Source organism: Tiliqua scincoides, chromosome 4, assembly GCF_035046505.1.
Source record: "Tiliqua scincoides isolate rTilSci1 chromosome 4, rTilSci1.hap2, whole genome shotgun sequence".
Classification (NCBI taxonomy): Eukaryota; Metazoa; Chordata; class Lepidosauria; order Squamata; family Scincidae; genus Tiliqua; species Tiliqua scincoides.
The window spans coordinates 138,855,249-138,868,774 of NC_089824.1; the positions used below are offsets into that span (position 1 = coordinate 138,855,249).

At 41.1% G+C, this 13,526-nt stretch overlaps 1 protein-coding gene across 1 annotated transcript in view; it reads left to right on the forward strand.

Moving 5' to 3' along the window:
- The window catches only part of COL24A1 (collagen type XXIV alpha 1 chain), a 205,312-nt gene that overhangs the window by 62,589 nt on the left and 129,197 nt on the right, over positions 1-13,526 (forward strand). The window contains exons 12-15 of the mRNA XM_066624576.1: positions 1,445-1,498; positions 4,033-4,077; positions 7,356-7,409; positions 11,442-11,486. Of these exons, the coding sequence (XP_066480673.1) occupies positions 1,445-1,498; positions 4,033-4,077; positions 7,356-7,409; positions 11,442-11,486 (198 nt within the window). The remainder of the gene's footprint in view (positions 1-1,444; positions 1,499-4,032; positions 4,078-7,355; positions 7,410-11,441; positions 11,487-13,526) is intronic.

Below are 13,526 nucleotides of genomic sequence, written 5' to 3' on the forward strand. Positions count from 1 at the left end.
GATTATGTCATTATTTGTAAGCCTTGTTTGTAAGCCGCCTTGGGTCCCTTCAGGGAGAAAGGCGGGGTAAAAATAAAGTATAATAATAATAATTATTATTATTGTATTAGTAGACAGACTGGTTCAGTTGAGCTTGCAATCCATTATATGTGAAGTTTAAGGGTTGCAAGTTTAAAGATTTAAGATATTCCTTACACTGAGTTTAGGTTAAAGGCTCATTTTCCCATTCCTCAGTATATGCTCACCTCAGTATTATCATTTCTTCCTAGAGGAATTTCTATAGGATTTTGGACATAGTCTATGATTTGCATTCTGAGTTTATATAACTAGATTTACGAAGCATAGAATCTGGAACCTTCTTCCACTGGGCAATGCTTCAGAATAAAATATGTCTACTTATTTTGATTGTGGATTAGTTGAATACTTTGTGGCAAAACCAGAGAAATATAACTCTCTCAATAAACATTTGTCACCTTGGTTACTAGGGCACATATATTTTTTCTTTGCATCTTTTTCAGTAAAATATCATGTGCGAAATTGGGAACAGTTGTCTTTAGATGTCATTTTTCCATATTTGACACCACAAATAGAGACTACTTGACATAGGAATTCATTAGCTGTCCCAGTGTCATGTTTGGAAAATATACCACAATGATACAACTATTTTGTAGTTGTATTTTATATTTAGTTTGCAACTAAATTGGTGAAGATAATGAGTAACTCTTGAAAGAAGCTATGATTGTTGTAGCAACTTTTCTAGAACACAACAAAACAGTCTGATTAAGACAAGAAACCTACTGAGAGAGCAGTAGCTTGCTGCAACCATTCATTTTATTGAAAATTATACAATAAAAGTAAACGCATTTTTGTCAATATTTGAATTCAGGTTTCTTATGCCTAGCTTGGGGCCTAGTCCTATCCAACTTTCCAGCACTGGTGCCACCATAATGCAGCCCAAGCTAAGGGAACAAATGTTCCGTTACCTTGAGGAGGCCTCTGTGTCTGTCCCTCCACCACAGAATGCAGTGCATGCCCCATTGGCATGGCTGCACTGGCACTGGAAAATTGGATAGGATTTGGTCCTCAGTCTTGCCACTACTACCGCTACTTGCCACTACTATTATTAGTAAAGAGGTTTTACTAGCTCTCATGCCTACAAATATCTATGTAAGCCACACATTTGCTGCTTCAAATAATGCACTTTTTAAACCTTCAGTGCATAGTAACCTAGAGTCAATTCAAACTTGCCATATGTGACCAGACTAGTGACTATTCTTTTTGTTTGTTTGTTTTGTACGTTCAACAGTAAGGCTCTCTGAATTATATTTTCCTCCTTGGTTAAATTGTGTGTAGCATTGGTACTTAACCAGGAAGTGTGGCACAAATTGTGTGGCAAATTGTGCCAGCTCTCAGCTGTTTAATTCTCTTATTTATTATTTTTCAGGGTTTCATTGGACCTCCAGGAGTGGCAGGACTGCCTGGACTTGAGGGAGAAAGAGTAAGTTTTACAGAACGTTTAAGCATTTATAATAATGGAACACTGTAAAATGTAATTGTGGTGTACGTTTCTTAGAACGCTGCTTCACAAACAACAAATTGATCAGGTACAGATGAAAGTGCTCTTTACGTATACCAGCCATTGTATGGGAGCTGCTCTGTGACTAGACCCACAGTATAGCTACATCTGAATGAAGCAACCATGTGGGTGCCAGCAATTGCATTGATCTTATTCATGAAATATCCTTTCCATTTGGGATATCGGTTCCTAAGAAACACTCTCATTGGCCCTTCTTTCCCTGCATTCTCAAGAGTCACTTTACTCTCATACCCCTCAGCTTAATTTGCCCACTGTTTTTTATTCCAAATAGCTATGAATAATTCAAATGATTTTACTTACAAGGGTCTATGACACCATCAGTTGCTGCAGCCAATATGTTCAAACAGCACTGTGGGAAAATTAAGCCAAGGACTGTGAGGTCAAAGAAGGAAGGAAACAATAATAATAATAATAATACTTACCATTATACATACTTTTTATAGCACTTTTTGATTGTGCCAAGATGTTCATAGATACTATCTTGATAAAGTCTTTAACAGCTCAATCCTATCCACTTGAGATGCTGGCAGATCTCATGGGCCACCATTCCTGCAGCCACTGCAATGGTCTACGGCTTACTGCCGATAGCATGGTAACTAGTAAGTCACGTCCTGGCATTGATGGGCTGCTGACCAGCTGTTGACCCAGATAAAGTGGTGGCAGATTGAGTTGGGGATCGGTTGGGGGTGGATCTCAGTGGCAACAGCACCTGCAAGATCCAGAGCCCCCACCCTAATCTTGACATGCCGCCTGCAGTGGTTCAGATCTACACCAACAAAATAGCTTGCGTAGATCTGAGTAGCTCCATAGGGAACTAGGGAGTGGTGGAGAAGGTAAAGAAAAATGTTTTTACTTACCTCTCTTGGCTTGCCTGATCCCTGGCCAGACTGCAGATGAAGCAGAGGCTGCATTAGTATCCCTGCATTACACAGGCCTATCCTAATCCTGGATAGGATTGGGCTGTTAAAGCTCTTGTAAGGTAAGCAATGGCAAAACTACATGTAACAACAAAAGTAGAAATGTAGCCTCAGTGTTTTACCATTTTTTAAAAGAAATACTGTGTGGGAGGGCCACAAAATAACACATACCCACAGCAGGGGTTTGGGTGGCATTAGGAATTTGCCTCTGCCACAGTTTCAATCCCAGTCACCTGCACATAATTTTTCGTATAAGTTATTAGCTCCCTCAGCACAATTTCTATATTTATTTAAAAAGCAGAACACGCAGGATTCTTAGAGTTTGTGTCTTATAGTTTGCTCCTTAGTATTATTATCTCCATATTGCACCTGGAAAGCTGATGCTGAGAAGGAGAGGCTTGCTTAAGGTCACTTAATGAGTTCACAGAAGAGGCAAGATTTGAACAGGGAAGTCTTGTTAAGGTTCTTTGGGCCCAATCCCATCAGACTGCTGCACTGCTGGAACTTGCATTTTGGCGGTACAGCAACTTTTCCAGCTCTGCAAACCACAATGTGCTATTGTGTACAACAAGGCTGCTGTCAGAAACAGTGACTATGGTCATGCAACAGCATCCCACAAAGATGTCCTGGCACCAGTAAGTTGGAGCAGGGGGTGGGCATGGGCGGGAGTGGATGGAACAGGACAGGGAGATAGAAGAATGGATTGGGAACCAGGGCAGGGGTGGGCATATTGGCAGCAACTTTGCCAATATCCTATCCCTGGCCTCAATCCACGTCCCTGGGTCCACTTGGAGTTCCTCCAGCAAAAGAGCTGGCACAGATCTGAGTAGACTTTTGGGGGATGCAGAGGCTAACCCTGAGGAGGCCTCCAGGACTGCGCACTCTGCATTGACAAGGCTGCATTGGTGGGAGAGGAGTTAGGTAGGATTGGGCTGCCTGACTACAATCATACACACACTTGTCTAGGACTAAAGCCCACTGAAATGTGGGGCTTACTTTTGAATAGACATGCATGGAATTGTGCTGTTAGACACTGCATGGCACCAGCTTGCACACAGGATCTGAGAATGGCATTAAAAAGCATATGAACATGTTCTCAAGTGCCAAAAATTGTCAGCATGTCAACAAACACTTTTCAACATGCATAAAGTCCAACAAATCAAAATAAGGTAAGTCTGGCTCAATTATAGGATTCCCACCATTTTTACTTTCACTATTGATATGTTATTCTTACAAATCTTTCAGGATTCCTTCTGGGCAAATTCACATGTACAGACATCCCCTGATATCCATGGGTTCCAGCTGCCACCCCAATACCAAAAACCACGAATATGGGGGGGGGGGGGAGAAATGCCTGTATTATACTGTTGTAGTCACCTCAAAAACTGTTGAGGGAATGAATGACAGAAAAGGTTGTGACAAAATAGCTACAAAAATAATTTTAATGAATGATGTGTGAGAATCTATAGTTTTATTTAATAAGCAAATTACATTCTGTGACTTTTTTTTCTGTTTCAGGGTATTCCAGGTTTACCTGGAAAAAGAGGCCCTAAAGGAAGACAGGTAACATGACTGCTGTATTCTTAAACTTCATTTACTGCTAATTGAAATTGATTGAATGTCTCTGTATACATCCTATTTGAAAAAGTTAAAATGACATTTTTCTCAGTCATTTTATTTTGATTTTACCCTGAAGGTGTGCACAACATGGTCCTATGTAGGTGAAGGAAAAAAATGAAGGTCAGCACCAAAGAGTAGCGAAAAAATGAAACCATGTGGTGAAAGGATCTTAGGAGGTGTTAGGAAAAAAGAAATTGAAGTGAGCCCAATTCTTTTCAGTTCTAAAACTCTTTTTTGAAGTGACATTGCTATACAAATCTGTCTGTAAAAGCCAAACCTATGTGTTGTGTTAAGCTCTTCACTGAGAGGCTTAAAACAGGAAAGAAACTGTCTCCTTGTTGGAAAGAAAAACAATGACACAAGGTAAAGGGTTAATAATACCTTTCTACTGTGCCATTTTTCCAACAAAAATTACTGCCCTGAGGTTGGTTCAGGGGCAAATAGCTAGGAGGAGAGGATGGTTTGTCAGAAGGATGGCATAGGGAAAGTTGTAACTCTGCTCTAATCCCATTCCCCTGGCAGTTCCTTTTTTTTTTTTTTACAACAAAGGGACACTTACCTAGCTAAATCTGTCACTTAATGACAGGCTTAACATGTAATTTGACCCCAAGATTATCTTTTTGTGTTTACAGCATGAGGGGAACACTCAGTGAAAACTGTATAAGGATAGTTGCTGCTGAAAGAGAATTTTAGCACTAGAATTACATTGGGATTATTTCTTAGCAGCTAGTAAGTCTTCTATCTGTTCTGCCACTGTCTCCCCTTTATGTAGGCATGTTTCTTGGAAAATTATCTTGGCTCCATATTGGCTATTCTTTAGCTTCCATTTAATATGCTGCAGTATTAAAACAACATTCTTTTTTTTTTAAAAAGCTAGGAAGTCTTATAGAGTAGTTGTGATCAGTACTTCAAATATTTTTGGCATACATGAAGTGGAACAAAATATTAAACTGGTTAGCTGTAGTATTAAGAAAATTATAGGGTCTGAACTGCACGCATTTTAAATATACTGAATGTATAGTAGGCTTAAATAATAATATCCAAAACATATGTATCAAGTTTCCTTTCCATATTATATATATGTTACATGAAATCTGGCAAGTTTTACCATATTTTAAAGTTATTGCCAGTTTTATTAGATATGATACACAACATTTTATAACCTTTTATTTGGCCAAAGGAATAAATTATATGTGGGCTTTCTTATAGATGGAATTATTTTATATAACTGGAAGTTAGTCTGATATAGGATATTTCATAAATTTTATTAACAGTTTAATCCAATGAAATACAAGAACAATAAATCATAGTTCTTAGTAAAATATTAATAGACTTCCTTTCTTAGATGTTCTATAGGAACCTGACAACAGGTGTTCTTATTCATGCCAATAACCAATTAGGCCACCACTTTGCGTTCCAAAAAATTGTAAGTAAAACAGGATAGAATCTTTTTTTCTAATTAATTAAATATTTCAAAATTGAGGAACTGTCTGTCTGTCTGAATCAAGTACAATATCAGAACGTAAGTCCAACTTTGTCTTTAATGGAACCATCCAGATATCCTTGGGAAGCAAGGCATTCTGGGAGATTTGTTCTTAAATAGCTAGTAACCATCACACCTGCTTTTCTCTTCTTCTACTTTGAACTTTTTGCTGAAGGCAAAATTTCATTTCCTACCATTTAAAAAATAAAAAATATATATGACTGATATGTTAAGAGAGTAAGAAATGTTCAGAGGGTACTTTTAAAGCTTATTATTAATCTTGATTTTGTTTTTGTTTGGAGAAGAAGAGACAGACAGAACTACCATAGATACTCACTTATAGTACAATGAAATTTTCGCCAAGTTATCATGCTCCAATTTATCTCCAGGTCAATCAGAGGGCAGAGCCTTTCAACTCTGAACAGTTTCTCTACTAAGCTCAGGCAGGCACCTCCTTACAATAGTAATGGATTGCAACTGGTGACCCACCAGTTAGTGTAAAGGTTCCCCATCCCTTTAACGGATGGGGAAAGGGGAGAGGCAGGGAAGCGATCTCCAGGACTTCAGGATCTCCTATGGGGGATGGAGGGAGTGCTTTCCACTTACTTTATGTAGGTGGGGCTGCAGGAGATGCACAGCCCTGTGCAGCCCTCTGCAGCATTCCCCAAGGCTTGAAACATAAAGCAGGCGCAAAGCACTTCCGTTTTGCAGGAGGTGATTTGTGCCTGCTTTTTCTCAATATTCCAAGCCTTGGGGGGGCCCTGCAGAGGGCTGAGCAGGGCTCCCCGCAGCTCTTGCAGCCTGCTGCAGCCCTACCCACATAAAATAAGTGAAAAGCACTCCCGTCACCCCACTTAGCAACACGAGCCTGGAGATTGTGTCGCTGTCCTAGCCCCTCCCCCACAAAGACTTACTGAGGGAGCAAAGCTCCCTCAAAGTTTGAGAAATACTGCTGTATACTGTTAGGAATTTTATGTGGGGTTGCTTCAAACTTCCAGTTTTCTCTTAGCAATATAAAATAGAGCTCCACGACAACAGATACATCACGTGGGAATTGGATGTATATGATGTAGCATTGTGGTGACTACAGTATTGCCTACACTTAACTCATGTGAAGCTGGTTTACACACCCATGTTGATCACTTGATCTCTTTACATGCTGATTACACTCAATGACTATTTGCAGCTGGATGTGTTAACTGTGTGTGAGAAATGGAAAGCACTGTGTGTGAGAAATGTTGTCAGTGGTATTATATTTGTGAGGACTCATTCATATATCAAGGTCATTAATACTGGCGTCATGAAATAATAATCATGCACATGTGAATGAGGTCTAAAGTTATTGGAACTGAAAGGACAATAAAAGCATGAAAAATCTGGAGCTCAGTAAATATTCACAGATACTAAACAAGTTTGAAGGTTTAAAAAAAAATGTACTTCTTGCCAGTTGGCGGTAGCGTAGCTAGGGGGGAGCAGGAGCAGGTCTCCCTGGGTTCTACAGTGGAATATGTAGGGAGTGTTTGGGGTGGGGTGGTCAAGATGGTGGCAGCCGCCTCTTTCTGTTTGCTGAGGAAGCAGCCCAGCTCCGAGTGGCCACTTTTCCCCAGGCTTCACTACACTACTGCTAGCTGGTTCTCACATATGAAATGTTCAGTATCCCCATTCCCCTCCCTCTGTCTCTCCCTCCCTCCCATGAATTTGTTATTCTTAACAGAGTGATTGATTTCTTTTAAACCAGGGTTTACCAGGTGATTTGGGAAACAGGGGCCCTCCTGGTCCTGATGGAAGTCCTGTAAGTATGATGTGATATGTTCAATATGGGCCACTTTATGCAATTCTGTTCGTGAAGTCTCTGTTCTTATACAGATGGCAGCCTCTGTTCATGAAAGGAATTTCTGATGACAGAGCGCTACATACTATCCTGTTGTGAGAATGAGCCTCAGTGCCATGTTTTGATTTCTTGATTTGTTCTAACTCTAGTCTGCAAGTCACCAAATATGTGCTATAATGTGAAATTTCACTTGGTTCTTAAAGTGAAAGCTTCAGCTTTCTCTGGCATGCATAGCAGGAAATGGAGAATATGCAAGCCCATCACCTTCCAAATCTCATTTTTGTTGCCTGAAACCATGGTTTCCTATTATGTCTGAACCAGGCCACAAAGTAATATGTCTCCATCTAGAGCAGCAATGTTATTTTATTTTTTAAAAATGCTTGGCTAGAGAGTAGATTAGGAGGAAACACTTCTGTGAGAACTGAATTTTAGGTACCCACAAAGTATTTGCCTTTTTACATTTCCATTTTTAAAACAGCATGTGAAAATAAGGGTGCACCAAATCCATCATGTAGATCTGAATTGGCAGGTAACTGCCCTGTCTTTGTGGTTGTCAATGATTAATGATAAATCAATGAATATTTATGCACATGGAAGGATGAGTGCAAGGCAGAAGGAAGCATCTGTGTTTTTCTCTTGTGGCTCAGTGGCTTGTGGGGCTAAAGATGTTGGCTTTCAGGGCTAAGAGACTGAGCTATGACTCAGAAAAGTCTCAGTTCAAATGTTGCCTCAACACCAGTGGCAGGCCTGGAGGGGGTGGGGGAGGGGCAAAAGCACCCAGGTGCCACAACCACTGTGCCCCTGCTGCTGCCGCCTCTGCCTGCTGCACCACCCAACCTGCCAGTAGGAGCCATTCCATGGGCAGGTGACGCACCGCATGGCGTTCTGCAGCACACAAAAAGCCTTCTGAGGCTTCTAGTGCAATCTTAAAGTACTTAGGGTTTTGTTGGGAACAGAGATGATGATGATGATGATGATTATTATTATTAATAATAATAATAATAATAATAATAATAATAATAACAGTATTTATATACCGCTTTTCAACTAAAAGTTCACAAAGCAGTTTACAGAGAAAAATCAAATAATGAATGGCTCCCTGTCCCAAAAGGGCTCACAATCTAAAAAGATGCAAATGAATACCAGCAGACAGCCACTAGAACAGACACTGCTGGGGTGAGGTGGGCCAGTTACTCTCCCCCTGCTAAAAAAGGAGCACTCACTTGAAAAAGTGCCTCTCACCCAATTAGCTAAAAGAGATGCTTCTTTCTGCCTTGCATTCATCCTATCATCCATTTCAGAAAGCTTGTCGCACACTGCAGAATGTCACATGAGGCTCCGTTACACCTGAGTAAGTATCCCCTTGAGGCAGCATGTCATGGACCTGCGCCCTGGAATGACATGGAAGTCAGGTCCATTACTGCTCAACACTAGCCCTATTCATACATTAATGCCCCATGAAGTCCCATCCATTTCAACACATCCAACAAGCCATGCCTGTAGTGCCAACGAACTCGAGGCCATGCCTCCTTGATTCTTCCGCATTCTGTGCTTGTATGGGTGGAATTTTTCCCTGCATCCTAGAATCTTGTACAGACAAGCACAGAACAGAAAGAGAGGTGGGTGGTGTGTTCAGTCTGAATTATCCCACAGGCCTAGGCCTAGGTGAGCAAGAATTAAGAGACAGTCTAGATTAATTGTACAGGTGAAGCCTATTTATCCGCATTAGTTCCGTTCCGTGACTCGGCGCAATTAATAAAAAACGCGTTGTGCTAAATTCCATAGAGTTACACAAATACACTGCAGCCTGACGCTTCCAGATGGAAGGAAACTAAGGCAGCTGTTATCAATTCCCTCCCCTCCGTACTCAGCCCTCCCCGTTGCCAGCTGCCCAGCTTCTTTCACATGGGATGCTGATCTTTTAAGAGTCCAGCCCTATGCATTTCTACTCAGAAGTAAGTCCCATTCCAGTCAATGGAGCTTACTCCCAGGAAAGTGTGGAGAGGATTGTAGGCTATATCTCATGCTTTGCTTGGTGGGAAGGCTTGCTTGTGTCAGTGTTGGCCAAGCTCAGCTGATGTAAGTCTCAATCCCTCCATCAGCGCAGAGGCTGAATTCAGCCTCCACATAGGCCAGCACACCTCTGCATGCCAGCCCAGCTGACTCTTGAGAAGGAACTTGTACCAGCCCAAGGGCAAGTCAGGATTGCCCTTAATCTCCTTCCATATAAACCAGCCCAACTCCTGACGTCAGCTGAGAAGGCGCTGCTTCCATGTGCCACCTCAATAGAAGTCAAGTTGGCAATGACCAGGAACAGACCACACCACTGCTATGGAACTCTCTCCCAGTAGAACTAACTGGTCAATACTAGCCTTCTGACAAGGCCTTAAAATTTTTGTTTTCTCAGCACTTCCTCCTCTTGAATAGGTTTCATGTTTGGATTCTTTTTCTCTCTGGTTATATTTTATATCTTTTATACTTTTTGCACCTAGTAAGTTTAACTGCTGTAATATTGGGATCCTGTTGCTGCTGCTTTGTTTAGTTTTATTATTTTTAAATGCTTTATATTGTTTTACTGTTTTTTGTTGTAAGCCATCTCAAACACCCTATGATTTAGGGCAGTCGTTCTCAAGCTTTTAGAACCAGGATCTGCTTTTTAGAATGGTAATCTAACTGGGGACCCACTGGAAGTGATGTCATTAACCTGTAAGTAATGTCATAGCCAGAAGTGACATCATCAGGTAGGAAGTGCTTTCCTGAAAATGCAGCAAGTACTGAAATTGCTCATGGGAAATACTGAAACTGTGCCATTTTCTCTAGATAGGCAGGCTGTAAATAAATTAAAATGAATAATTATAAATAATTGAAGTAAAACAAATAATTAAATAAGGGGAGATGAGCTGGGGAAGCCAGACCTGTTCCACAAGTGAATTCTCTCTGTAACCTGCCTGCAAAAACCTCAACCCCGCCCCCCGCTACCCAAAAAAAAACCTGAAAGATTTTCAGCTCTACCCAGTGCCCAGTTCAATTTAAGTTCTTATATTTAAGCCAGTTCAGTGGAACAAAATCAATTTTAAATACAACATGGTTTTTTTGGGGGGGTAGGGGATAGAGACTGGATTGAGTTTGAAAGCTACCCTCTAAACAGCATTAAAACCCCAAGTGATGGGGAGAGGAAATGAGGTTCCATTGTGGGGGGGGGGGCTGTAAATGACAACAACCCTTTTCAATAAAGCAGTGGTTCCCAAATTTTTATAGCACTGGAACCCACTTTTTAAAGTGGGGAGGCTGCCTTCTGGAGCACTTTTTAAAGTGGGGGAGTCTGCCTTATTGAGCTCCATGTTGATCAAATTGGGAACATTTTGGTAGCTTTGTAGTCCAAACCTAGGCCTCCTAATGCCTTATACGGCATTAAAAATGTCACTTCTGATTTTACAAAAAATTCAGAAGTAACTTTTCTTTCATTGTAAAGCTCAGTCTGGGGGGATGGACATCCACGGCTGCTGCTGGGCTCATATAACTCTCTGAACGTGAGGGGAGCAGAGCTCCCGTTGCCTCTGGAGTGGGTAAGTGCTGAGGGTGTGTGGAGGGATTCGCAGACCTGATCCATGGATAAGTGAATCTGCGGATATGGGATCTGCGGATACAGGACCCCCTGTACTTTTTCCATTGAGTGATTAGCTATAAATAAGTTTGAAGTGTACTACTGTTATTCAGTAGGATGCATATCTAAATAAATAATAATCAGTATTTTTAAAATTTATTAAGATGTACTGCAATACCACAGTGAATTTTCAGGATGTGGTGATTTATAAATAAAAGCATAACATTACTTTGATTCAGCATTCATAATGTATATCCTACATGGCTGAAGAAGTATTACATATTACATAATATTACTTATTACGTACATGGTCCTGTCCTTACCTAAACCTATTGTTCAGAAATTTACCTTCTTTTAATGACTGTTTTAATTTTCTTAATGCTTCAAAGGGAATTTTTGGTGGTGTGGGACCTCCTGGATTTCCTGGACTTCGAGTGAGTATGCTTCTTTGTCTTATGTGTTTTTCTCTTCCAAAATTTCATTAAGTCACTTATATCATGTGACCTATTATTTATCTGTTCCCTTTTCCATGGCATTTTCCACGGTTCAGGGACTCAGGGATTCAACTTATAATGTTGGATCCTTTTCCTTTATTCTCTTATGACAGAGGTTCCCAAACTGAGAGAACTTTGCATTGTCTTTGCAGAGGAGGGGAGCGGGTGGCAACACACTCCCACAATCATGCAACCGTCTGGGCAAAAAGGCTTTTTTTCACTTACCGGGGGGCGGGGGTTTCACTATGGCCTGGGCTCCCCATACCCTCCGGAAGGCCATAGAAACCCCCGAAAAGTTAAAAAAAAATCTTTTTCCTCCGTGATGGTGTGATTGCAGGAGTACTGTTGCTGCCATTGCCCCGCCCCTTAAAGGGACAGTGGTTCTCAGGTTTCCAGAAGTGTTTGTTTCCCAGCCTCTCTGCACATGTCTGAGCCTGGAACTTTCTAAGAAAGTTGTACACCCTCTCTTCCTCCCCCCCCCCCCCCCAAGATGGGAAGGTGTATGTCGTAGATGCTAGGGAATGACATTTGGGCTGGAGTGTATTCACTCACTGGCCTGTGTGATAAACAGCTGATAAACCACAGATAAACAGCTGTTCTCTGCTTCTGAGCTGCAAAGTGGCAGATCAGCAGAAGCAGTGCTCTTAAAAGGGTGGTGCTGGGAGAGTCCAGTTATCTTGTAGGCCAACCTTTCATTGATACCACTGCTGCCAAGGTGCTGGGAAGGAATGGCAGAAGGAGGTCTCGAAAGGTGAGGAATGGTACAAGGGAAAGGGCAAACCAAGAGGCGTGAGAAAGGGAGAAGGGATTCACTGCCCAATTATCATCTGGACTGCCCTTTCAACAATTCTGCTTCTGTCTAGGCATCACTTTGCAGGGCACCTCTCAGCTGCTGAGCTGTGAATTGATACCTCGGCAGTAGCAGCACTGCTGAAAAGGTGGCCGACTTGATAATTGGGCTCTCCCATATCTTGAAAATATTATCAGGATTTGCATATTTTATCTTTTGTCATTTGTAGCTAATGAGTTCCTGGTTAAGAACAAAGTGCTTATTTCTGGTCATCACCTGCTTAATGACATCAGTTCCTGCTGTAATGACATCACGTGTGGTCCTCAGTAGGTGCCACGAATGCTATTGAATCGAGTTTGACACACCCACTATAACATATGCCTTAGTTTCATCAAGATTTGCTAAATACTGTAATGTGCTCAATGTCTTCAAAGTGTTTTCAGAAACTTCAGCTGGTTCAAAACAAGCAGAAAGATTTAAGCAGAGTTTTTTTTGTTTGTGAGTATGAGCATGTGATTCCTCTTTTATGCCAACAGCACCAGCTGCCAGTTTGTTTCCAGACACAAGTCAAAATGCTGTTAAATGTCTTTAAAGCCTGAAATAGCTTGGCAAAAAGATGCAGTATTTGAAGGACTGCCTCCTACTACACTACTCTGCTTTTCCACTACATTCAGTGATAGAGGCACTCCTTTTGTCCATCAGAAGTATGGTTGGTAGAAACAAAAAAAGTGTCTATTCTCTTGTGGCACCCAGAATGTATGAGTCCCTGCCCCAGGCTAAGAGGGCAATCAAACTCATCCCATCTTTGCTTTTGTGTAATTTTTTCTTGTACCTTTTTATGCAGCTGTTTAATTGCTGCATAATTTGTTGTGGTTTTGATTTTTAAATTATGTTTCATGGTTTCAATCTACGTTGTTGGTCTCCTTGAACACTTTGTTGTGACATGACAAGCTGGAATAAATATATTTAAATAAATAAATATAAATAAACATGAGTTGAGTTGCAGTGTAGTGGTTTCCGCTGCTGGTGGTTTTCAGATCCAGATATCCATCCAGCTTCTGGACACAGCTGCCATTTTGGCTAATATTACTAAAATATAGCTCTTCCTCTCTATTCTACATTACAAGAACTTTTTAAAATTCAGCACTGAATTTAAAAAGCTGACGACATTGTTCTGCATTTGGTAGAGG